Raw genomic sequence first — 23,892 nt, forward strand, 5'->3', positions numbered from 1 at the left:
ATATATATATATATATATATCATTGAGGATTAAGTAGTATCTTTTTTAAAGAAATGTATATGCTTTTATGAAATCATGTCAATAAATGATACATACCAGAGTGGTATTGTAGACGATTGTGTGTTTTTCTGGAAGGGTTGAAGTTTTCTTTATGATACTTTATTCGTATATGATATATCCATGTGTTCTATTATAGATAGTTGAAGATTGTTTTTTTAAGAAAATAGGAGAGATAAGTTTTGGAGATTTAATTAGATACGAGTTTATTTAGTATGATGAGTCGGGTTCGGGTTAGAAGTTAGAATCAGATAATTTTCATTGAAATTGATTAATTTCATTTGATTTAAAATTTTTCATCCAATTGAAGAGAGAGTATCAGTGGTAGTTTAAAGTGACAGAGTTATAAATGACCGGATAATATACCAAAAGATAAAACTAGAGTAACAAGTGACAAAAAAGTTCTCAATTAAAAAAAGATTTAATTTGATCAAATATAATTAAATGTAACATGGACCTGTTTAGAGCAATTAAAATCTTTGGGGTACATATTAAAATTTTAAAAAGTCTTCCTTCTTATTTCAAACTTCAAGTTTTGAAATTCCCCCTTTCTTATAATCTTTCAGTCTTACTTTACTTTTCTTTTTCCAGATTTGCCTCTCTCCCTTCTTCTTCTTCTTCTTCTTCTTCTTCTTCTTCTTCGCCATTGTAGTCACCATTGTCGCCATTGCTATTGTTCATTTTTTTAATCACATTTTTCTTCCTTTTATATTTTCAGACCGTTTTGCTTTGATTTTGAGAATTTTCAAAAAAAGAATATTCAAGTCATTGAAAATAATTCTGCAAAAAATCAAGTAACTATGATAATTGTTGCAACAATTACGATAATTGTTACAACAATTATGATAGTTGCTACAATAGTTGTAACAATTATTGCAGTTGCTACAACAACATCAACAACAGTTACAACATCAATAGTTGCTATAACAACTTTGATAATTGTTTATTTTTTTAACAAAAAATGCGATAAAAGAAGAGCTGATGAAGGATATAATGATTGTGGTAGTCTGGTAGATAAGAAAACTGGTGGTGATGATTGACAGTAGAAGAAAAAGTGATGGTTGTTGTGGCGATGATGAAAGGGGAGGAGGAAGGGGTGGTGGTAGAGGAGGAGATGATAGTATTAGTGGAGGAGGACAAAAACGTGGTGGTGATGTAGAAGGAGGTGGCGATAGTAGTGGATGAAATGATGATGGTTATACCGATGGTAGAAGGGATATGAATGACGATGACAACAAAGGGGGAGGGGGAGGGAATAGGGTAGTGGCGGGAATGAGAAAATAGGGTCTTTGTATAAATAATAAAACTTGAGCGTTTTAAAATTAATATCATTAACACTTATCTTTGAAATATCACCCTTTTATCCAATAATTAAGACTTTTGTCACTTTTTCTTAGTTTTGAAACTTTTTTGTCCCTTGTAATCACTTTTCTCATAAAATTATTAAAGTTGAGGAGTAATTTTGTCACGCCCCGAGCCTACACCCTGGATGTGTCCGACACTCGGAGACCATTGCTGGCCCCAAGCAAACCCTTGGCCTGACTTTCTTAACTCAGCGGAAACCTAACTCAACCGAATAACTCAATACAATGAAAGGTTATTAGACAACTTAAATGATACAAATCTGGCCAAAAAGCAAATCGAGTCTCAAAATAGAATATTTACATATAAACATAGATGAGAGACTCAAAACTAACTGACTGACTGTCTATGAAGCCTCTATAACACTGAGATGGATGTTGGGACAGACTCCACAACATCCTAATAAAGCAAAACTAAGAGAACAAAATAACTGAGTCCTCCGGAATGCAAAGAGGCTCACCACTGACTCTGGAGTGCTCAACTGGATCAATGGCGTGCTGGATGCTGATCCTGGGTACCTGCGTCTGCATCATAATAAGATGCAGGCAAACTGGCATCAGTACATGGAATGTACGAGTATGCGAGCTAGACCGCTAAACAACAACTTAAGCTTGAAAGGGATACAAAAGAGAACTTACCTTGGCTCTGTTCAACTCATGAATAACTGAACTCAATATAAAGCAATGAGACACATGCAATATATATAAAGCTTACAAAACTATTTAAAACATAACGTCAAAATCATATTTATAATATCATGAAAATACCATGCTTCCTCTCAAAGTCTACTTGTGCAATGCATGAATGAAGTCCCATACCCCCATCCACACTAAGTAGAACTTCTCGAGGAACCATGCAATTTCTACTGTGGGAGTTTCTCTAACCGACAACCACCACTATGAATCTAAGTGGTGACACATCGTCTTGTCCACGCTACCAGAACTGTCCTATACTTTGCCGTCATATAGAACGCTATTGCTTAGTGGATCCACTAGCTTAACTTTCGTGATCATCTGAAAAGTATGACCCGAGAAATTCCATGTTTGGCTACATGGTTCTTATGGAGAGTTGAGTTAATATGAACTTGTGTCCCCAATTCGGTGCTCAAGACTACTCCCAAAAATACTTTAGCTCATTAGTGTTTTAAACACATCTTTCTTTAGTTGAGATAATTACTCAAAACTTAGCCCAAAGGCTCTTGATAACTCTTTCTAAAAAGAACAAATCAAAACCATATTTTCAATATGATCATTGATGACTCGGGATATTCATACTGCTTAAACATTGATGGTATATCTAGAGACCATACTGTTTAAATATTGATGACATACATGATTTGTCATACTAATCATGTTTTAGAAACTCTTTCGCAAAAACTCATCTTTTCTCAAAAAGAGATAGTACTCAAACTTCTCAAAACTCTTTTGGAAATCTCAGTTTCCTCTCATCTTAAATGTGAAAACATTTATAAACTTCTTTGGGAAATACTTAGTTCCCTAATAACTTTTGAGAAATGAACTCAACTCTTGACTCTTGACTTATCTCGAAACTGTTGACTTAACTGAAAACTCGATACTCTTTACTCGATTTGAAACTTGAGACTCTTTACTTAGCTTGAAACTCTATACTCTACTTGGAACTCTATACTTATCTTGGAACTCTATACTTAACTTGGAACTCTATACTTAACTTGAAACTTGAGCCTTAAAAAGAAGTTAAAACGTTCAATGAAGACTCTTGGAAAACCTTAAAGACTTGCTTTGACTTACTTAACTTCTAAGCTTGACTTCTAACTTCACTTGACTTCTAACTTCACTTGACTTGGAAACTAACTTTCCTTGAATTGGAATTATGAATTCAAGGTGTTTGATCACATGTTATGGACGAGTTCTTGACGTTTAGATGTACCTTGGAGTGTTGGAAACAACTAGGAAACATAGGTACAATACCTAGGAACATGTATGAAAAAGTGTGAAAAGAATGGGGGAACTTGGCGTCCTTGGCGCTCTGCAAGGCGCGGAGCGCCAACTCTTGAAGCTCAGAAGGCCAGTTGAGGCGCTCTATAGGGCGCGGCGCCCCAAGGGGTGAAGTTCAGAACACTTCTTGGGGCGCTCTGCAAGGCGCGATGCGCCACCCCTTTTCCCCGACAACTTCGACTTTTCTCCTTCTTTTCTCCAACTCTAAACCTTCTAAACTTCAAGGTTTCCAGCCCCAAACATTTTGAATCATAAATCCCTCAACATACAATAGATTTCAACCCAAAACACAACCGGAAACATGCCCAAATCAACAAGGGACTTCAACAACACAATCAATCTTTTCTCAATAATAAAAATGAGTTTGGCGTGTGGGGGAAAGAACCAACCCATCACTATGGACTCACATACCTTAATAGGGATCACCCCCGACGAAATCCACGATGATCTCCTTGCTTGGTCTTCCCTTTCTCCTCTTCTTCTCCTCTTCTTTCTCTCTTATTTCCCAAGCCCTAACTCTCACTCTTTAAACTGGGACAAAATGATCCAAAAATCAGTCTAACACAACAATATAACCCCAAAAGAAATGGCTAGGGAAAAGACCAAAATGCCCTTAAAATTTCCGGACGGATTTCCCTGCCAACTGCCCAACTTCCAAAGGGCATAACTCACTCATACGAACTCAGAATCAAGCAAACTCGATGGCGTTGGAAAGATCATTCCAAGGGATTTCCAAACATAACTGGAACTACTTCTAACTCATCCTGGGCTAGGAGTTATGACTGCTCAAAATTGGCCAAAAACTCACTTTTTCCCACACTTAACCAAATTTCCAGATTTTTAATTCTTTCCGAAAATAATAAAATTCCAATTTTAAGCCTCTTCATAGTTATTTCAATTTGTCGAATGTTACAAATTTTGACCTTTTTCCTTTTTCACGAAATACTTCCTCTATCCTTCTATAGTTGTCAACTATTGACTTGACACAAAAATTAAAAAGCAATACATAATAGGGGTAATTATATCAAATCACCCCTATTAAATATAAGTCATTTAAACATTGAAAAATAAATAACAAGGGTAAAATAGTAAATTATTTATTGATTTTGTAAACTGGACAATATTGATGAACATGCTAAAATAGTATAGTGTACAAGTAAAGATGAACGGAGGGAGGGAGTAAGAAATCGGGTAAAAAAAAAGAAGCAAAAATTAAGGGAAAATGCATAAGTACCCCCAGCCTATGCCCAACCCTGAGACACACCTAACATTTACTAAGGTCCTATTACCCCCGAATTTATTTTATATATAATTTTCTATCCCTTTTCGGCCTACGTGGCACTATCTTGTGGGCCCAACGCGTGTTGACAATTTTTTCAAGAATAGTGCCACGTAAGCTGAAAAGGGGTAGTAAATCATGGTATCAACTAATTTCAAGCCCTAATTTTGTCAACATCCATCTCAAGTTAACTGCTAATCATACTCATAGGGTAATATTTTCAGGCAGCAACAGAAATTTCAAGTCTTGTTCTGTTCCTCCTGTGTTTTACAATGAACAACTGGTTGAGCTATTTGAAGTGGATTCTCCCGTTGATATCCCTTTTATTTCTGCTGAGATTGTGGGTTCTGCCAATGGATTGATTTGTCTGTGCTATCAGGATGACAAAAAATTTCTATGGAACCCAACAATTAGCAAGTCAAGGGAATTACCTAAGTTAGAAGCTACGGGTTACTTAGATTGTCGAAGGGGGTTTGGATACGATGAGTTACATGACGATTATAAAGTTGTATTTGTTCATTTTTACTATGTTAGTGGGAACACTCCGAGTCTGAGGACTGTGGTCAACATTTACAGTTTGAGGAATGATTCTTGGAGAACACTCCATGACCAGCTTCAGGATACATTTCTGCTAAATTCTTTGGATAAATTTGTCAATGGGAAGCTTTGTTGGAATTCGATTATTGGCACCGGGAATGGTGATCGTAATTTGTGCATCACTTCTCTTGATTTGGCCGATGAGACATGGGGAATGTTGGAGCTTCCCAATTGTGGAAAAGTCGGTCCTAATTACATGATGGGAGTTGTTGGAAGTGATCTTTCTCTGATTTGTGCTTGTCGTCTAGATATTACTACCTCTGATCTGTGGATTATGAAGCATTGCGGAGTTAATGTATCTTAGACAAAATTGTTCACCATCAATTGTGCCCGATATGCTGAGCTATATATGCCTTGTCCACCCGGTAGAACATTCTCTATACAATTTCCCCAGCTAAATAATGGTGAATTTTTTCTTTTTCTTCGATCAGCCATCATGATATATGATTGTTCAACCAGACAACTGAAGCGCACTGTTGCTGTTGAGGGATACGACGCTACAGAAATCTATGTAGAAAGCCTTGTTAATCCCCTAACGATATCTAGCCAGGGACGTCATATCCATGAAACCTCACAATCATTTAGCTGATTACTTGTAAGATTTCTGCTTACTTTAGCTGGTATGCTCTTTTGTACTTCCATTTTTGTCAAATATAGGATATGTTTTTTCCTGATAAGGTAACAAAACATTGAATATATACGAATCCATACATCATAGTTGCATGTATAGCTTGTAAGCGTTTCTCCTCTTTATTATATCATGATTCATGAAACAAAAAGTTATTAGGTGGTAATATATTGTTTTTCAATATATTATCTTGACCAGTGTTCTTGGAAATAAAGTCTGCAATATCAGAGGGGAGTCCGGGAGAGAAATACACTCTGGGAATTTCAGGACACTGATGATTTCCGAGGCACGTTATCATCGATCCACTCTAGGAATAAGTCTTTCCACATAACAGTTTTGTAGACACAACATAAATGAACGTTGACTAGCTCTGCTTTTTTCGTTGTGTAGGTCTTTGACTTCAATAGGTGTTCTGTGCACGTTGACTAGTCCAATTTTGAACCTTGTATTTTTGGTTTCATTTCAAGAAATTTGTACCAACTTGGTTTTGCTATGACAGGCCTAGGAAAGATTTGTGTTGGTTGTTTGTGATCTTGTAAGGTGTGGAATATTAAGGTTTCATTGTGTTTAGGGCTGTGTTATATACTAAAGTAAAGGCAAGCTATGAAAAAAAGGCATTAGTTAAATGAGGTATGTGTTTTATTGTTTGGTTAAATTATGTTTAACTTTGTTTTCAAGGAAGTCTACAAACCAATACCTGATTTAATCAAAATGAGGTATTGGTTTACTATGCTCATCAAGGCTTAGACGAGAAGAGATTTGAACCTTGATCTCCCATAGTTTTCCTTCCATTTCGTTAAGTTTCCTCACTCCTTTTGTGTTGTAATTTATATGAGCAGGTTTTATTTTATCGGTTAAATTGTTGGTAAGGGATAATAGGACGTGCTTTCAGAAGGATGTGGTGTGATGGTCTACCTTGAAGTATGAAAAGTTCTGTTTTCATTTTCTTTTCTGATCTCGAAGAGTTTCCTTCTTTTATACCTTTGGTGTAGATAGTTGAGCCTTAAAACCAACTATATATGAACACTCTTGACAACGTCTTGGCGAATTATTCCTGATATACTTTTTTTGTTCAAGTTTGCTTTTATCAAAAGGCATCCAGAGGATTAAATTCTGTGCATATACCCAAAAAAAAGGAACAGAACCGATATGTATATATGGAAATTGTGGTGAGTTAGAGTTGCAGTAGGTTTGAAGTTTCAACATAGTGCTGCTTAGATGTCATTGCTAATCAGTTGATTGAACCATCCCTTTACATTGAGAAATGATATGCTTGTGTCTATGCTGTTGCTTTTGCTTAAACTAGGTGGATATTTTATTCATGTTTTTTCTGGTCATTTGAAAATTTTGTGCGATGCAACCTTAACTTGTTTTGTACTATTGAATTTCAGGAAGCAGAAGATAATGACACTAACCCGTACCTGCTGTCTTCTGAGTGCGTGGATCTAAACTATGAAGCCTCGACATATCTGTTTTTTATGTTTATTATGATACATTACGGATGCTTCTTGCTTGCTGATGTTGAACAATGTTCTCTTTTGCTTTATCCATGGTATCTGTTAGTATCAGACTTGTAGTTCTACTTTTGTACACAAATTCTGTTTTGCTTGCTCCATGAATTAACGCCATGGTTTCTGTCAAATTTGTTATTTTTTATGCCCCTGTGGTTTCTGATGACCCCCCCCCCCTGCTCCGCTAACTCCCATATTACCACGAGAACATCCATCAGTATTGATCTTACGATTGGATCGACCTCTTAAAGGTGCATTATGAAATTAGTTAAAGCCATGATTGAGTCTCACAGTGTGAGAGGATTTTGTATAAATATCTGACAGAGTTCAAAAGTGTTAATTTTTGAGAATAGTTCAAAAGAAATCAGAACAAAATATTGGTCAATTTTAGTATTAAAAACAGAGAGTATAATTAATATTCATACTAAATACAGTATAAAAAAACAAAAGTTATTGTCAAACTTCATTAATTCGCACAAAGAAAATATGTGTAACAACTTACTTATCATGTATTTTTTTATATGTCAAAGACACTTCTGCTCTGCTTCAACTATTCACTGCCCTGCTTCACTTCACAAAAAAAACATCCAACCATGTTTTCGTTTCTTACTTTTCGCGATTGGATTCATCAGGTAATTCACACCGTTCTGCTCAAATTCATTTCAGGGTATGATTTCGTTTTCACTCCACTTTCTACAACAACTGAAATCATAATCCCGAATGAAATCCTTACAGACATTCTCTTACGGCTGCCCCCAAAGTCTCTCTTGAAATGTATGTCTGTTTCAAAATCATGGCATCAACTAATCTCTAGCCCTGATTTCGTGAAGACACATCTCAAATTAAAAACAGATCAACTAGTACTGTTTCCAGGTATCAATGGAAAATACAAGTTTTGTTCTCTCACTCCCCTCTTTAACAAACAACAAATCGCTCAGGAGCTACTTCTCATCGATTCTCCCAATTTAAAAGTTTTCTTTGTCGGTTCTGTTAATGGGTTGATTTGTCTGTGCAATTATGCGAGGGAGACATATATATGGAATCCCACCCTTAAAAAGTCAAAGAAAGTACTTTATCCCAAATTGGGCACCTCTTTCTATAACAAATATGGTTTTGGATACGATGAGTCTAGTGACGATTATAAAGCTGTATTTGTGGATTATTATCGTAATTCTTACAATGATGATGTGTCCAAAATGAAGACTGTGATCAGCATTTACAGTTTGAGGACTGATTCTTGGACAATACTCCATGACGAGCTTCAGGGAGTCTTTCTACTAAATCATTCGGGTAAATTTGTTAACGGGAAGATTTATTGGGCTGCATCTACTCATATTGGTAATTACGATGTGTACAACATCATTTCTTTTGATGTAGCAGAAGAGACATGGGGAAGCTTGGAACTTCCCAGTTGTGGAGAAGTTAATTCTAAATTCAAATTCAAACTCGGAGTTGTGGGAAGTGACCTTTCTGTGATGTATACATGTTATCTAGGTACTGCGACTTCTGATGTCTGGATTTGGAAAGATTGCAGTGTATCATGGATGAAACTGTTCACCATCGAATATCCTCAAAATACTGTGCTAGTTATGTTTTCTGCACTCATTTTCACATTTTCTATACACCTTAGCCAGTCAGAAAAGGGTGACATTTTACTTTCGCTTCCGGGATTAATCATGATATTTGATGGTTCAACAAAAATACTAGAGCACACTGCTGATGTTGAGGGATGCAATCCTGCAGAAACCTACGCAGCAAGCATTGTTAATCCCCTAATGATATCCGGTAAGAATTCTGCTTAGTTTAGCTGATATGCTCTTTTTGCACTTCTTTTTCTGTCAAATATAGGGCAAAACATCATTGAATGCAAAGCATTAAAGAACTGCTGCTGAAGTTCTAATTCACCCTATATGTAATTAAATTATTACTGTTCAATTAGATTTTCTTTTACTACTGAAATGGTAAACTTACTTTATAGTTAAGGCCTTCCTACTTTTAGCATAACATGATCATAGTTCATGAAACAAAAAGTTCTTATTGGAAGAGAGTCTGTCAATTTGAAGGGGATAAAGCAAAGGGACCCTATGAAGATGGTGGGATGAAAAGTGGATTTGAGAATGGCCATTGAAGAAGAGGAAATATGGTCATATCTAAGGCTGGGCACCGGAACGGGTTGTATCGGTACCATTCCGGTCCGTTCCGGTACCATTCCGGTTCGTTCCGGTCCGGTAGTATTCGGGACGGGATGGGATACGTTGAACCGGTACACGGAACGGAACGGTACCATGATTTGGTACCGGTATACCGGTATCGGTTCATCCCGGTTCATTCCGGTTCCGTTCCGGTCCCGGTAAATCATTTTTAATTAAAATAAAAAATAATATTTTTTTCATTATTTACTTTTATTAGCATTTCTTTTTTGTTTATTTAATTTTTTAAAAATTACAAACTTAAGCTATTTAACTTACAAGTTATAAGTATAACTTAATAACTTATAAACTTCAAAAGATTCAAATCTTTAAAACTTATAACATAACTACATAAGCTCAAAAACTAAAAAAAAAAACTTTATTAAACTTAACTTACAAACTTATATACGTAAAAATTAAAAAAAATATCTTTAAAATAAACTTAAGTAAAATTATTATAAATTTTAAAACTTAATTACTATAAACGAATATAACTTAGAAAAATAAAAAAAACATTCGTATTTTCGTAATTCAAAATAACTCAAAAAAAATAATTATTTTTTGAAATAGCTATATGTGCCGTCCCGTTTATCCCATCCCGTTCCGTTCCGGTCCGTCCCGGTTCTATCACGGTATATAGTGGGACGGGACGGAACTGAGCCTTCATCCCGGTAGTTCCGGTCCGGTTCATCCCGGTACCGGTCAACAACCCGGTCAAACCATCCCGTTCCGGTCCGGTACCGGTTCATTCCGGTCCGATGATCCCATTCCGGTCCGGTGCCCAGCCTTACTCATATCCTATCGATTTTTCACTAATGATATGCTTAGAGCTTCAATGAGAAATGACGATTCACTCGCATCCATGTTGTTGCTTTTGCTTAAACTAGGTGGCTATTTTGGTAGTTTTTTACGAAAATTTTGAGAGATGCAACCTTAACTTGTTTTGTTCTATTGTATTTTAGGAAGTGGAAGCTAATGTTGAACACTCATCAGTACTTGCCAACTGCATGGATCGAAGCCTTATTATGATCTGTTTTCTTTCTCCATCATATCTCTGTTATCTTTAGTATCAAACTTGTAGTTCTATCTTGTATAATGTATATCATAGGTTCATATAACTGATTTCGACTTGTGGATTGTTCCCTACTTTTCGGGGTGAAAGAGTATTATTATTTGTATCAATTAAACTTAGCAATTATGGAAATGCTCCGGATCAAAGAATTTAGGCGATACTTCTCAATCCCATTGTAATACTGTCACGACCCAAATTAGGTCCGTGACCGGTGCTAAGGGGAAAGAATCTCAAAGCAAGCCTTAACATAAATCTAAAGAAAATCAGACAGAGTTTTCTTTATTTTTAGGCCTATCCTGAATTTTCCCTATCTCAGAAATCCACCACACAAATAATAACAATGATAAACCAAAACATAATATCCATTGATGATCTAATTGTCACTCAATATTACCAATTTCATCTCTAAATACGAAAAAGAAGTTCAAAACTAGTCACTTGACTACAATACGAAGGAATAATCATGACTCAAATAAAAGAATGACAAATGGAGCGACTCTAAGAGTTAAAAAAACCCATACCAAATCAATAGTTCTCTTGCCACGCGAAGCAACACGGGGATCACCAGATGCTACCAAATCACACTCTCTAGTTAATGAAATCCTCTTCAATACCACTTGAATTCTCTGTAAAAACAATTAGCGAGGAGTGAGACGCTAGCTCAATGAGTAATTGTCACGCCCCGAGCCTACACCCTGGACGTGACTGGCACTTGAAGATCATTGCTGTCCCCCAAGCGAACCATTGGCCTGGCTTTCTTAACTCAGCGGAAAACTCAATGCAATGCAAGGATTTAAAACAACCTGACTGAAATAAAATCTGGCCAAAAAGGCAACTCAAGTCTCAAAATAGAATATTTACATATATACATATATGAGAGACTCCTAACTAACTGACTGACCGTCTATGACGCCTCTAAAATACTGAGATGGATGTTGGGACAGACCCCACAACATCCTAATAAAACAAAAATTAAGAGAACAAAATAACCGAGTCCTCCGAAATGCAAAGAGGCTCACCACTGACTCGGAAGTACTTAATTGGATCAACGGCGAATCGGATGCTGGCTCTGGGTACCTGTGTCTGCATCATAATAAGATGCAAGCCAACTGGCATCAGTTCATTGAATGTATGAGTATGCGAGTTGGAAAACTAAACCACAACTTAAGCTTGGAAGAAGTACAAAGGAACTCTTACCTTGGCTCTGTTCAACTCATGAATAAGTGAACTCAATATATAAAGCAATACGATACATGCAATATATAAAGCTTGTAAAACAATGTAAACAACTTAGCTTGTTAAAGATAAAACAATAACAACTCAACTTTACTTATATAAAAGTAATATAACTTTAGTGGGAGATTCTTTAACCGACAATCACCACCATGAGCCCTAGTGGTGATATAACGTTTTACCTCACGTTGCCCAAGGACCATCCTATACCTTGCCGTGATATAGGAAGCTAACTTTACTAAGTGGATCCGCTAGCTTAATCTTACATATTCATCTAAAAGTATGACCCGTTAACTCCCATGTTGGCGCATGATTCTTATGGAGAGCTGAGTTTATATGAACTCGTGTCCCCAATTCGGTGCTCAAGACTACTCCCAAAAATACTTAGCTCATAAGTGTTTTAAACACATCTTTCTTTATTTGAGATAATTACTCAAAACTTTGCCTGAAGGCTCACTTGGAATCGATGTTCCTTTTTCTTGAAAACTAGCCCAAAGGCTCTTTTGGAATCATAGTTCCTTTCTTACTCAAATGTAAAAACATTTAGAAACTTCTTTGGGAATACATTCCCTAATAACTTTTGAGAAATGAACTCAACTTTGAACTCTTTACTCTTTACTTGACTTGAAACTCTTGACTTAACTTGAAACTCTTGACTCTTTACTCTTTACTTAACTTGAAACTCTTGAGCCTTAAAATGAAGTTAAAACATTCAATAAAGACTCTTGACTTAACTTTAAAAACTTGCTTGACTCCCTTCTTGAACTTATAGACTCAACCCTTAACTTCACTTAACTTGGAAACTAACTTTCCTTGAATTGGAATTATGAATTCAAGGTGTTTGATCACATGATATGGATGAGTTCTTGATGTTTAGACATACCTTGGAGTGTCAAAAACAACTATAAAACATAGGTACAATACCTAGGAACATGCATGAGAAAGTGGGAAAAGAATGGGAAAACTTGGCGCTCTGAGAGGCGCGGAGCGCCAAACCAAAAACTTCAGAGGGGACATGCTGGCGCACTGAAGGGCGCGCCGCCCCAAGGGGAAAAGTTCAGAACCCCTCTTGGGGCGCGCTGACAGGCGCGACGCCCCACCCTTTTTCCCCGAAATTCGACTTTCCTCCTTAGTTTTCTCCAACTCTAAACCTTCTACACCTCAAAATTTCCAGCCCCAAACACTTAAAACCATAAACCTCTCAACATACAATAGATTCAACTCAGAAACATCACCCGAAACATACACCAAACCAACAAGAACTTCAACACAACACAACTACAACTTCAACAATTACAACCAACAACTTCAACAAACATATTCAATCTTTTCTCGAAATTAAACGAGCTTGGCGTGTGGGGGAAAGAACCAACCCAACACTATGAACTCACATACCTAATAGGGATCACCCCCGACGATATCCACGACGATCTTTTGATGAAATCTTGCTTCTTCTTCTCCTTTCTCTCCTTTTCTCTCAAGAACCCTAACTCTTACTCTTTTTTAAAAAAGAAAACTGATCACAAATCAGTCTTACAACTTAATATATATCCAAAGACAAGGCTAGGGAAAAGACGAAAATACCCTTACAAATTTCCGGACGGATTCCCTGCCAACTGCCCAACTTTCAAAGGGCATAACTCGCTCATACAAACTCGGAAACAAGCAAACTCGATGGCGTTGGAAAGATCATTCCACGAACTTTGCAAAGATAACTGGAACTACACCCAACTCATCCTGAGCTAGGAGTTACAACTGTTCAAAGTTGGCCAAAAATTCATTATTTTCCATACTTAGCCAGATTTCCAGATTTTTAATTCCTTCCAAAAATGACTATTTCCAATTCTAAGCCTCTTCATAGTTATTTCAAATTGTCGGATGTTACAGTAATAATACTTAACCACAACCATTTTAATGAGGGACAAGTCAGAAAATAAGCTAGTAAAATAATCAAATGATGAAATCAATGTCCTTTCAGAAGCGGTAACAATATTCAATCTTATTTGTCTCGTGGAAGCAAAATCAATGTGAACTTTCAGAAATAAACTCTAAAAATATTTCCATATCAAATCTTATAGTTGGGAGGTTTCCAAGGATGAATCATGTAATCAGTGTGGCCTTCTCTTTAAGAAGTAACCAATAACGGTGAACTCCTTATAAATGAGTTAAGTATTCATATCGGTAGATCCCTACTCGAGGAATATTGGTAACGGTATGCTAGTTCTACCTTCCACTAGCAAGGGCATTATCAGTAATCTATAACTACAAGGTTCACCAGGTCTAACGAACCCGTCGTTAACTACGAGGTTCATCAAGGTCTACTCCCATTTATACTTTTCTTGTAATCCGTAGAAGCATTTCAAAACCGAATAGAACATATAAGTCTTATCAAATCATATTATTTCAATGTATAACAATCACATGTCAAAATACCATTTCTCAAATAAGTGTAAAACCCTTCCAATAACAGTAATCATATCTTATAAAAATGAGATCATCTCAAATAATATTTTCAGTATAAGTAAAAGACTTGTCCCACATGCAAGTTCAAAACAGTCGGTAACACATTTACTTTATAAACCAAGTAAAAATCATGAAATTTGTGAAATACAAATTGTGGTAAGATTACTACTCACAGTACTCCTGTCGAATTACCAAGCTTGCCACTCGATTACTCGTACGAATTCCTTTGGTCAATCTATAATCACATTCATATCAATCTCGAGTTAGTTTCCTCATTACGTCTAATTCATAGACTAAGGCAATTATTTCCAACCCTTTTGGACTTTCTGATTTTCCATCAACCTGCTATATTCTAATTATTCAGGTCAAGGGTAATATGATGCTTAATCTCCCAACTTCAGCCAATTTACGTAACTTATTCATCTACCCTCGTCTCCAAATTACACCTTATTGTAATGCCGCTGGTTAGCCACTGCGTTTCCCTCTCTCAAATTCACCATTTTCTTTTTCTTTCTTAGTTGCAGCGTAGCTACTGTTTCTATTTGGGCATTTAGCCTATTTTTTTTTTCCCGGAAAAATTACTGAAGTACACAACATTAATTTACATATTCTCATTATTTCCATACTCTTTAATAAAAATATAAAATTCTCTACTTTTCCCTCAAATCAACTCTGTCCGATACATTATTGTTCAAGAATTCAAATGTCACGACCCGAGCCTATACCCTAGACATGGCCGGCACTCGAGAACCATTGTTGGTCCCCAAGAGAACCCTCATCTTGGATGACTACAAGCGGGAGACTAACTCAAGCATACAAAGCTTAAAACAGAATAAAAATTCATGAAACTCAATTATAAAACTTTAACTCAAATGAGAAACTCTGAATAAAAATAAATTAGTCAACTAGCCATAAAAAAGGAAACTTAAGTCTTTAAAACATTTAATAAAATAAATGAATAGACTTCTGAAACTCTACTGTCTATCTATGAAGCCTCTAAATGACAAAGATGGACGTCGGGACAAGACCCACGACATCCTAACAACTGACATAACTCAAAGGTAAATGAAATCCTCTGGAAGCTAGGAGGCTCACCATAGCTAACTCGAACTCCATGTGGTATCAACGAAGCTCCTGTTGATGATCCTGAATACCTGGATCTGCATCATGAAAAGATACAGGCCAAATGGCTCAGTACGTTGAATGTACGAGCATATAAGGGGAATTCTATAGCATACACATAAGCTTGAACTTGATAAAAAGAAACATACTTACCTCTTCTCAACTCTAGAAAATAAGATAACTTAACTAAAAGATTAGATACTCAATTCAAAGATATGATACTTGACTCTGGGTACTCAACTCTGGATACTCAACTCAATATAAGGCAACAATACACATGAGATATAATGAAAGCTTTTAAAGAAGTGGAAAACAACTTAGTTCGTTAAAGAAAATGCAATAACAAACTCAAATTTACTCATATAATAAAGTTATATAATATCTATGGGAGTTTTAACCGACAACTACCACTATGAGCCTAAGTGATGATACAACGTCTTACCCACGCTGCCAGAACTGTCATATACTTTGTCGTCATATAGAACGCCTTAACTAAGTGGATCCACTAGTCTGTGCTAAAAAACACTGAAGGAATCATCTAAAAAGTATGATCCTTTACTACTCATGATGGCTACATGGTTTATGGAGACACGAGTTATCTAGACTCAAACTTGTCCCCATATCGGTGCTCAATACTACTCCCAAAATACTCAGCTCATATTTTTAAAAACTTAACTTCTATCTTTGGTTTGAGATAATTACTCAAAACTTAGCTTAAAAGCTCTCTTGGAATCGATGTTCCCTTTCTTGCTCAAATGTGAAAACATTTACTCTTTAACTGAAAACTAGCCCAAAGGCTCTTTTGGAAATCAAGGTTTCCTTTCTTTTTTAAATGTGAAAACATTTTACTTGTTGGGAATACATATTCCCAATATACTCTTTTGAAGAAATGAACTTCAAACTTTACTCTTTGATTAACTCAAAACATAAGTCTTAAAACAAAGTTAAAACGTTTGTAAAAGACTTCTTAAGATATGGTTCATGCTGAATTATGAACGTGAACGACTCAATGCAAGGTATTCAATAACCATAGATAAAACTCAATACTTGGAACTCAAGAACTTCAATGATGCTACTCATTTCAAGAATACTCAACTCAGAGGGTTTATGCGGAATTATGAGCATGAACTACTCAACTCAAGGACTCAAAGATACTTCTCATCTCAAGACTGTTCGACTTATAGGGTTCATGCGAAATTATGGGCATGAGCACTTCAACTCAGGGACTTCATGGGTAACATGTAATAGTCCCATGATTAGAAATATAATATCAAAGGGGATTATGAACTTAATACTCAAGACTTAGAACTTGAAGATACTACTCCTCTCAATGATACTCAATTTAAGGAGTCCATGCGGAATTTATGGGCATAAACGACTCGACTCGAAGGTTTACAAACTACATGGAACTCATGTATACGAATCTTCTCTTTCTCTTACTTACTTCCTCAAACTTAACTCAAATCGATGATGGATCTCAAAGGATTCACCATTGAACTCAAAGTCTTCCTTGAAACTCTACTCTTAACTCTCTCTTGAATGTGAATTATGAATTCAAGAGTTATGGTTAATGATATGAAAGATCTCATGATGACAAAGTAGACTCGTGAATACATTCTCCTCATTCTCATGCTCACTTACTTAGGTCTTGAAACAAGTTACTAGAAGTTGTAGAAGACTCCACAAAAGAACTCAAGGGACTTCCTTAGAATGTTCAAAAGAATTCTCAAAACTTAACTCTTAACTCTACTTAAATTTGAATTATGAATTCAAGGTTATGATTCATGTTATGAATAATTTCTAGGTGTTTAGAAGTAGTTTAGAGTGTTTAGAATTACAATTAGATCCGCTCTTCATAGACAAACTTGGGATTTGCAATCCCAGGTAAGATTGGTTCAGGATCATGGGATCCTTTTCTATCAGATAGGAAGGGCTGTAGCACAAAATGTACTTAACGGGTGGGGGTAGGCGACCCTGGCACTCTGAGTGGTGCGGGGCGCCAGCCCCTAAAGTTCAGAGAAGTGGTTGGGGCGCTTTGGCTGGCGTGACACGCCAGGCCCAACCCAGAAAACTTCGATGACTTTCTTTGCTCGTTTTCTCACCCTAACTCAGCTAGAATCAAACGGTTTCTTCCCCAATCACTTGGATTCAATTACTTAAATTAATTACACTCTAATCTACTCAAAACAACACTCAAGTAACTAAATTTCATCTCAAGAAATCATCAAAACCCCAACACAATAAGATTTAGAATGAACTTCAAGAACACCTATCAAGAACTCATCAAAAACTCTAATCTTTCAACTTCAAGAATGAAATATCATTGAAAATAACATGATTGGAGTGTGGGTGAACTAACCCAACACTATGGAAGCTTACATACCTCTTGGGGATTAAACCCATGGCAAAAATCTGCAACAAAACGCAAGACTCTCGACGAACGCTTGATCCTCTCCTTTTTTCTCTTCTTTTCTCTTCTTGAACTATTAACTAAAACCCTAGACGTATTTTAGGATTATAAAACTGAACCTTATAGGATTAGACCCTTAAACTCTTACTAAAAAAGAATTAAATCTGATTGGGTAAGGAAAATACCAAAATACCCCTCTAAAATCCGGTTTTGACTTTCCTTATCTAGACAGCCCAACTTCGAATGGATATATCTCCCTCATACGAACTTGAAACTGAGCAAACTCGGTGGCGTTGGAAAGATAATTCAGAGATATTTGCTACGAAACCTGGTAACATACCTAATTCCTCCTGAGCTAGGAGTTATGGTCATTTTAAGTCGACCCAAAACTCATACTTAGCTTAACTAGCAAAATTTCAGATTTTGCTATTTCCAATTTAATTCTTTTTGGAACTCAAGGTGCTACATCTACTGACCTTAACACTTAAGAAATTTTAAATTCCTAGGTAAGATCTCACTCACTATGAAGAAAGGTTCGAGTCTTAGTTTGAAAAATTTTCTGGGGTGTTACACCAAACCCACGTTTTCCATTCCTAAAATCTCGACTTCAATCTCTCCCCATTATCAAATCAGTTATCAAATTCAAATCTATTTGAATTTTAAATGATTTCTATCTCTATTCAACCGTCTGCAAAGTTCAAAACAAGTAGTCTCATCTTCTGCATTTTTCTTTCGTATTTTTTTTTGTGTTTTCATCGTTTTGGCTCTCTCATTATGGATCCTCCGTCTTTTAGTTTTGGGATTATCCAAATAGTACCTAACAATAATCGAATATTTGATTCAGAAGATCCTAAGTTGGCAGAACTGAGATCAAAAGGTTGCATGACCCGACAATGGCAAATCAAAGTTCTAAGAAGACAAAATCGAAAAAGGAAGTACATGTATCATCTAAGATCAATTATACCATACACATTTGTTATTTGATCATGTTTAATGTATCAATCCATAAAATAAAATAAAAAAAAGTACAAGATACATTATTACAAATACTTTTAGGTCAATAGTATTGTGCACACATATTAATGTATCACACAGATTAATGAGGACACAATTTATCATGTTCAGATACAAAATACACATATTTACCACATTTCACCTATCCTTCTTAATTGATACATTAATAAACAAAAGTAACTCAAAATGAACATGATACTTTATTATATTCACTCAACTATACACAAATATAATAACCTAACACATACAATGCACATAACACATATTATCTATGTATCATGATCAAATATTAACAAACAAATTATACAAATGAAGAACGTTATCAGATCTGTGCATCACATACCTTTTGTTATCAGATTTTTAAACTCTAAAATTGAAGATATGCTTTATTTTGTATTTTGTCATTACAGCCACTAAAGTTTCCTTGTTCTTGTACAATTGGTTCACTTCCACATCAGTATTATTTGTATATTATATATAATTTTCTACTCCATTTCTGGTATGTAATAGAAATCACCAATTTTCGATTCAACAATAATGCTTAGAGCCTTTGCGTTCCTTTTTCCACCTTCAACACACACAATTGCACATGTGGTTGCGTCAAAGTTTTGTATCTCTTCATCACTTTTATCCAATGTATCAATGCATAGTGGATACATACTGAATCCTACTTCATGTTTCTTCACTTCTATGTACAACTTCACTCCATATCATTCCTAATACAAATTGGAGACGAATTACCTTCTACAACGTATCTGATCTCGATGTTTTTTTTTTCAATTCATCAATATCCAATTCAGCTGCAATGGTTTAAATAAGATTTACGAATGAAATATTTTTGCCAACCACTATCCAATCACTTCTGTGTCGCTCGTATCTAACATCACTTCCTAAATGCCTTAACAAGATCGAAATATTCATTATGAATCTTCACAAAATTGCGCTGCAAATTTTTTTGAATCAAGCTTCTGCAGTTTTTTCGAAGAACAGGGAGACACAATTTGACAATTTGAAATTTTAATTTTCTAGTTCTGTTAGCATTTTGTGAATGACTGATTGTTAGAAGAAAGAAACATACACTTGATTTGTGAAATTCAATTAGATTTTCTGTTTTTAGTCCCTTATTTAGCGCAATAAACTGATAACAAATATGTCTAAATTAATGTATCCGCCCTCACAATTATGTATCCAAAAGGTACTAAAATAAAGAGATTTATGTAATTTATGAAAGAGTAGGGATATAATGTAATTTGTAAATTATACTATGTGGTTTGCATAATTTTTTTTTTAATTTTCTAAACCTTTTTGGCCAAAACAACAACCAATCAGTTTATTTCTTTTATTTTGAAATAAGAGCTAAATGACATATATGCCCTTATTTTAATATAGGGGATTACAACTACTATAAATATCCACTTCTATACAAATTAGGATTTCTGTTTATATACAAACACCAAAAACAATTTATTTTAAAAAATAAAATTGTCAAAATATTTAAAATATCATCTTACTTATTTTGGAAGTAGGAATCCCCATATTTGGTGGCCAAGTTAAATGACATATTTATGTATTATGCCAATTTGGATTGATGCAAAAATAGTAAATTAATAAAATTGTCCTTTCTTATTTATGATCTTTTAAGGAAAAACAATTAATATACTCCCTCTATTTCATACCTTATACATAATTCTCTTTTATGGAAAAACAATTAATAAAATTGGATCATGTTGAATCTCTTTAAATTCTTCCTTATCTTATTTTCTTGAAGGAATATAAATATATGAGTCGTTTTAAGAGAACACAATTTTTAGACTCAATTCCTATTTCACTGCTCTGCTACTTCCTCACTTTAGAGAAAAACATTCTACCATGTTTTCGTTTCTTGCTTTTCGGGATTGGATTCATCAAACCGTTCTATTCAAATTCCTTCTCTCATGGTGTCATTTCATTTTCACTACAAATCATCATTTCATTTTCACTACAAATCATCAATTCTTTTTCACTACAAATCATGATTCCATACTCCCAAATGAAATCATAACAGACATTCTCTTAAGGCTGCCCACAAAGTCTCTCTTGAAATGTATGTGTGTGTCGAAATCATGGCATCAACTCATATCTAGCCTTGATTTTGTGAATACCCATCTCAAATTAAACAAACATCATATAGTTCTATTTCCAGGCATCTTTGAAAATATCAGGTTTTGTTCACTCCCTCCTTTGTTTAACAAACAACAACTCACTCAAGAGCTATTTCACATGGATCCTCCCTGTTCACCACCTTTCTTTGTGGGTTCGGTCAATGGGCTGATTTGTCTTTTCAATCGGAGAAGGGATACATATATATGGAACCCCAACATTAGGAAGTCTAAGAAATTATTTAAGTCATCGTGGGGTACCTCTTGCTATACCAAATATGGTTTTGGATATGATGACTCACGAGACGATTATAAAGCCCTATTTATTGATCATTGTGGCAATTCTTACAATGGTGAGTTTTCCAACACGAGGGTTGTTGTCAATATTTACAGTTCGAGAACTGATTCTTGGACAATACTCCATGACCAGCTTAAGGGAATCTTTCTATTAAATTATTCAGGTAAATTTATCAATGGAGAGATTTATTGGGCTGCATCTACGGGTATTCATGATTACAATGTGCGCAACATCATTTCTTTTGATGTAGCAAACGAGACATGGGGAAGCTTGGAGCTTCCCATTTGTAGAGAAGAAGTTTTTAATATCAAAGTGGGAGTTGTGGAAAGTGAACTTTCTGTGCTCTATACTTGTAAGCCAGGTACGACTTCTGATGTTTGGATTTTGAAAGATCGCAAAGTTAATGTATCATGGATGAAACGGTTCACCATCGAATATCCTCAATATGCTATATTGTATGGGTTTGATTCACCCATTTTCACATTTTCTATATACCTTCGCCAGTCAGATGACGATGACATTTTACTCTTGATTCCCGGAAAAATCATGATATTTGATGGTTCAACTAAAAAATTCAAGCACACTGCTATTGTTAAGGAATGCAATACTGCAGAAATCTATGGAGAAAGCATTGTTAATCCCCTAACGATATCATGTAAGAGTTCTGCTTAGTTTAAAAAATATATGAATCCATACATCATATTTTCTTGTTAGCATTTCTAGATTCATGTGTTGCACGTAGTCCTGGAGCAATGTACTTGTTTGAATTATTAAGTTTTTATTGGAAATAGATTTGGATTTTGTAATAAGTTGATTTGGTCTATTACACCTTTTATCAATTTCGTGTGAGTGTGTGTATATAACATCCTTCCATGTATGTAGCATCATTGAACACTAAATTACTCATCTGCTAAAAAACTAAATACAATATGCACCAACTATGTTAAAAAGGCACTATAAAAAATGAAAAAGGAAGTGCACATGATTCAAGACAAGATATTATTTCTATACTTTGATCCAAAGCAATTTATAGACAAGATATCATTCCTCATAAAATACTAAAAGTAAAATTACTATAAGTTACCTAGTGTAATCCGACAAGAAAATTAATATAGTATTTCTTAATTTGAGTTTACTTTCCACTTATTGACATACCACTTGGTTGCCTAGATACTATTTTCAGCTACAATTAAGAGTGAGTTACATCTATATAATCTATCTTTGCATTGAGCCAACAATAACAACAAACCCAGTGTAGTACCATAACGAGGTATGAGGAGAACAAAGTGTACTCAGACTTATTCCTATCTCGTGGAGATAGAAAGACTGTTTTTATGACTTACAATTCCACATGACAAGTTTTTAGTGTAACATAAATGTGGTATCTCCAATAGGGAAGTCCTCGACTTTGAGGCAAGCTTCTCAGGGGAATGCCTGCTGATGAAACTCAGTTCTTCTATGTGTTAGGAAAACGCGAACCAACACAAAAATATATATGGTCAAATAATGAAAATAAAATAGGAAAATAATGACACCAAGAATTTTACGTGGAAATCCTTCTAATTAAGGGAAAAAATCACAGGCCAAGAGGAGCAACTGATATCACTATAGCAACAAATTTTTACACTGTGTAGTCATGAATACAATACTCGAAGTGACTACTACACACTCAAAAGGAATAACACTCTTTTGATTTCCAGCTTACTAAAATATCGCTCACACTCTATTTTTCTCCACAAACTATTTTTCCTATATAGTCTATGGAATACCTCACTTTGCTCTCAGAATATATTTTTTCTCTCTAAGTTGATGTGTTCTACAAATGAGCAAGAATGCTCTATTTATAGAAGGTGAAAACCATGTCTATGTCACTAATGACATAGACAAATGTAGCAAAGTCCAAAGGGTTGCAAATCTTACCAATTTGCCAACCACCAAATCTTTTATTTTCAACTCTTATCACTATTCCTTTTTAACAATTACTTGTAGCAATTGAGTAGCAAAAATTGACTAATATAAAGAACATGGAATGGACCTCACACTATGTACATCTTTATAATTACCCAAGTCACTAGTATGACAACTGTTCCATTAACCGTGTTGCTATGAACACAAACGAGCCAGATGGGAATTCACATGACTTTGTCACTTTATTATTTTCCACGCAAAATATTATTATGATTACTTTGATATTATCTGCTCATCGAGGCTTAGACGAGAAGAGATTTGACTCTTGATCTCCCATATTTTTCACTATTATCCTTTGTGAAATCATAAAACAAATTGGTTCAAATCGGGCCGCAACTCATTTATTATAAAACAAAACAACGAAAACAACCTACACGAGCCCAAAAGTGACTTGAGTGCAAAATGAAAAAGGAAACAAACAAAAAGGAAAAAAGAAAGAAGGAGCAAGAACCACACAAAATCTAAGACCCGGATGGGACTATCCGATCTTCATCAACTCAGCTTGCCAAAAGCTTCCATGCCCTTCCATGGCCTCTTTCTCGTCTAAGATTCATTAATCTCCTTGAGCTTGAGTG

General features: G+C 35.3%; 3 protein-coding genes and 1 pseudogene across 4 annotated transcripts in view; 3 read left to right on the forward strand and 1 right to left on the reverse strand.

Annotated features, from left to right (window-relative positions):
* LOC125830831 (40S ribosomal protein S9-2) overlaps nucleotides 1–23,892 on the reverse strand; it is a 396,173-nt gene that overhangs the window by 43,696 nt on the left and 328,585 nt on the right. The window lies entirely within an intron of this gene.
* Nucleotides 1,090–5,860, forward strand: LOC125830707 (F-box/kelch-repeat protein At3g23880-like; annotated as a pseudogene).
* Nucleotides 8,004–9,212, forward strand: LOC125830825 (F-box/kelch-repeat protein At3g23880-like). Its single transcript, XM_049509999.1, has one exon. The coding sequence runs from the start codon at nucleotides 8,004–8,006 to the stop codon at nucleotides 9,210–9,212; it is 1,209 nt and encodes a 402-aa protein (XP_049365956.1).
* On the forward strand, nucleotides 20,783–22,021 carry LOC125830824 (F-box/kelch-repeat protein At3g23880-like). Its single transcript, XM_049509998.1, has one exon. It carries the CDS (start codon nucleotides 20,783–20,785, stop codon nucleotides 22,019–22,021), a length of 1,239 nt encoding a protein of 412 aa, XP_049365955.1.

The sequence above is a fragment of the Solanum verrucosum genome, unplaced genomic scaffold, assembly GCF_900185275.1.
Source record: "Solanum verrucosum unplaced genomic scaffold, falcon-dt-bn FXZP01000154.1, whole genome shotgun sequence".
Lineage (NCBI taxonomy): Eukaryota > Viridiplantae > Streptophyta > Magnoliopsida > Solanales > Solanaceae > Solanum > Solanum verrucosum.

Coding starts and splice junctions, on each gene's coding strand:
- LOC125830825 (XM_049509999.1), top strand. CDS start 8,004: ATGTTTTCGTTTCTTACTTTTCGCGATTGGATTCATCAGGTAATTCAC.
- LOC125830824 (XM_049509998.1), top strand. CDS start 20,783: ATGTTTTCGTTTCTTGCTTTTCGGGATTGGATTCATCAAACCGTTCTA.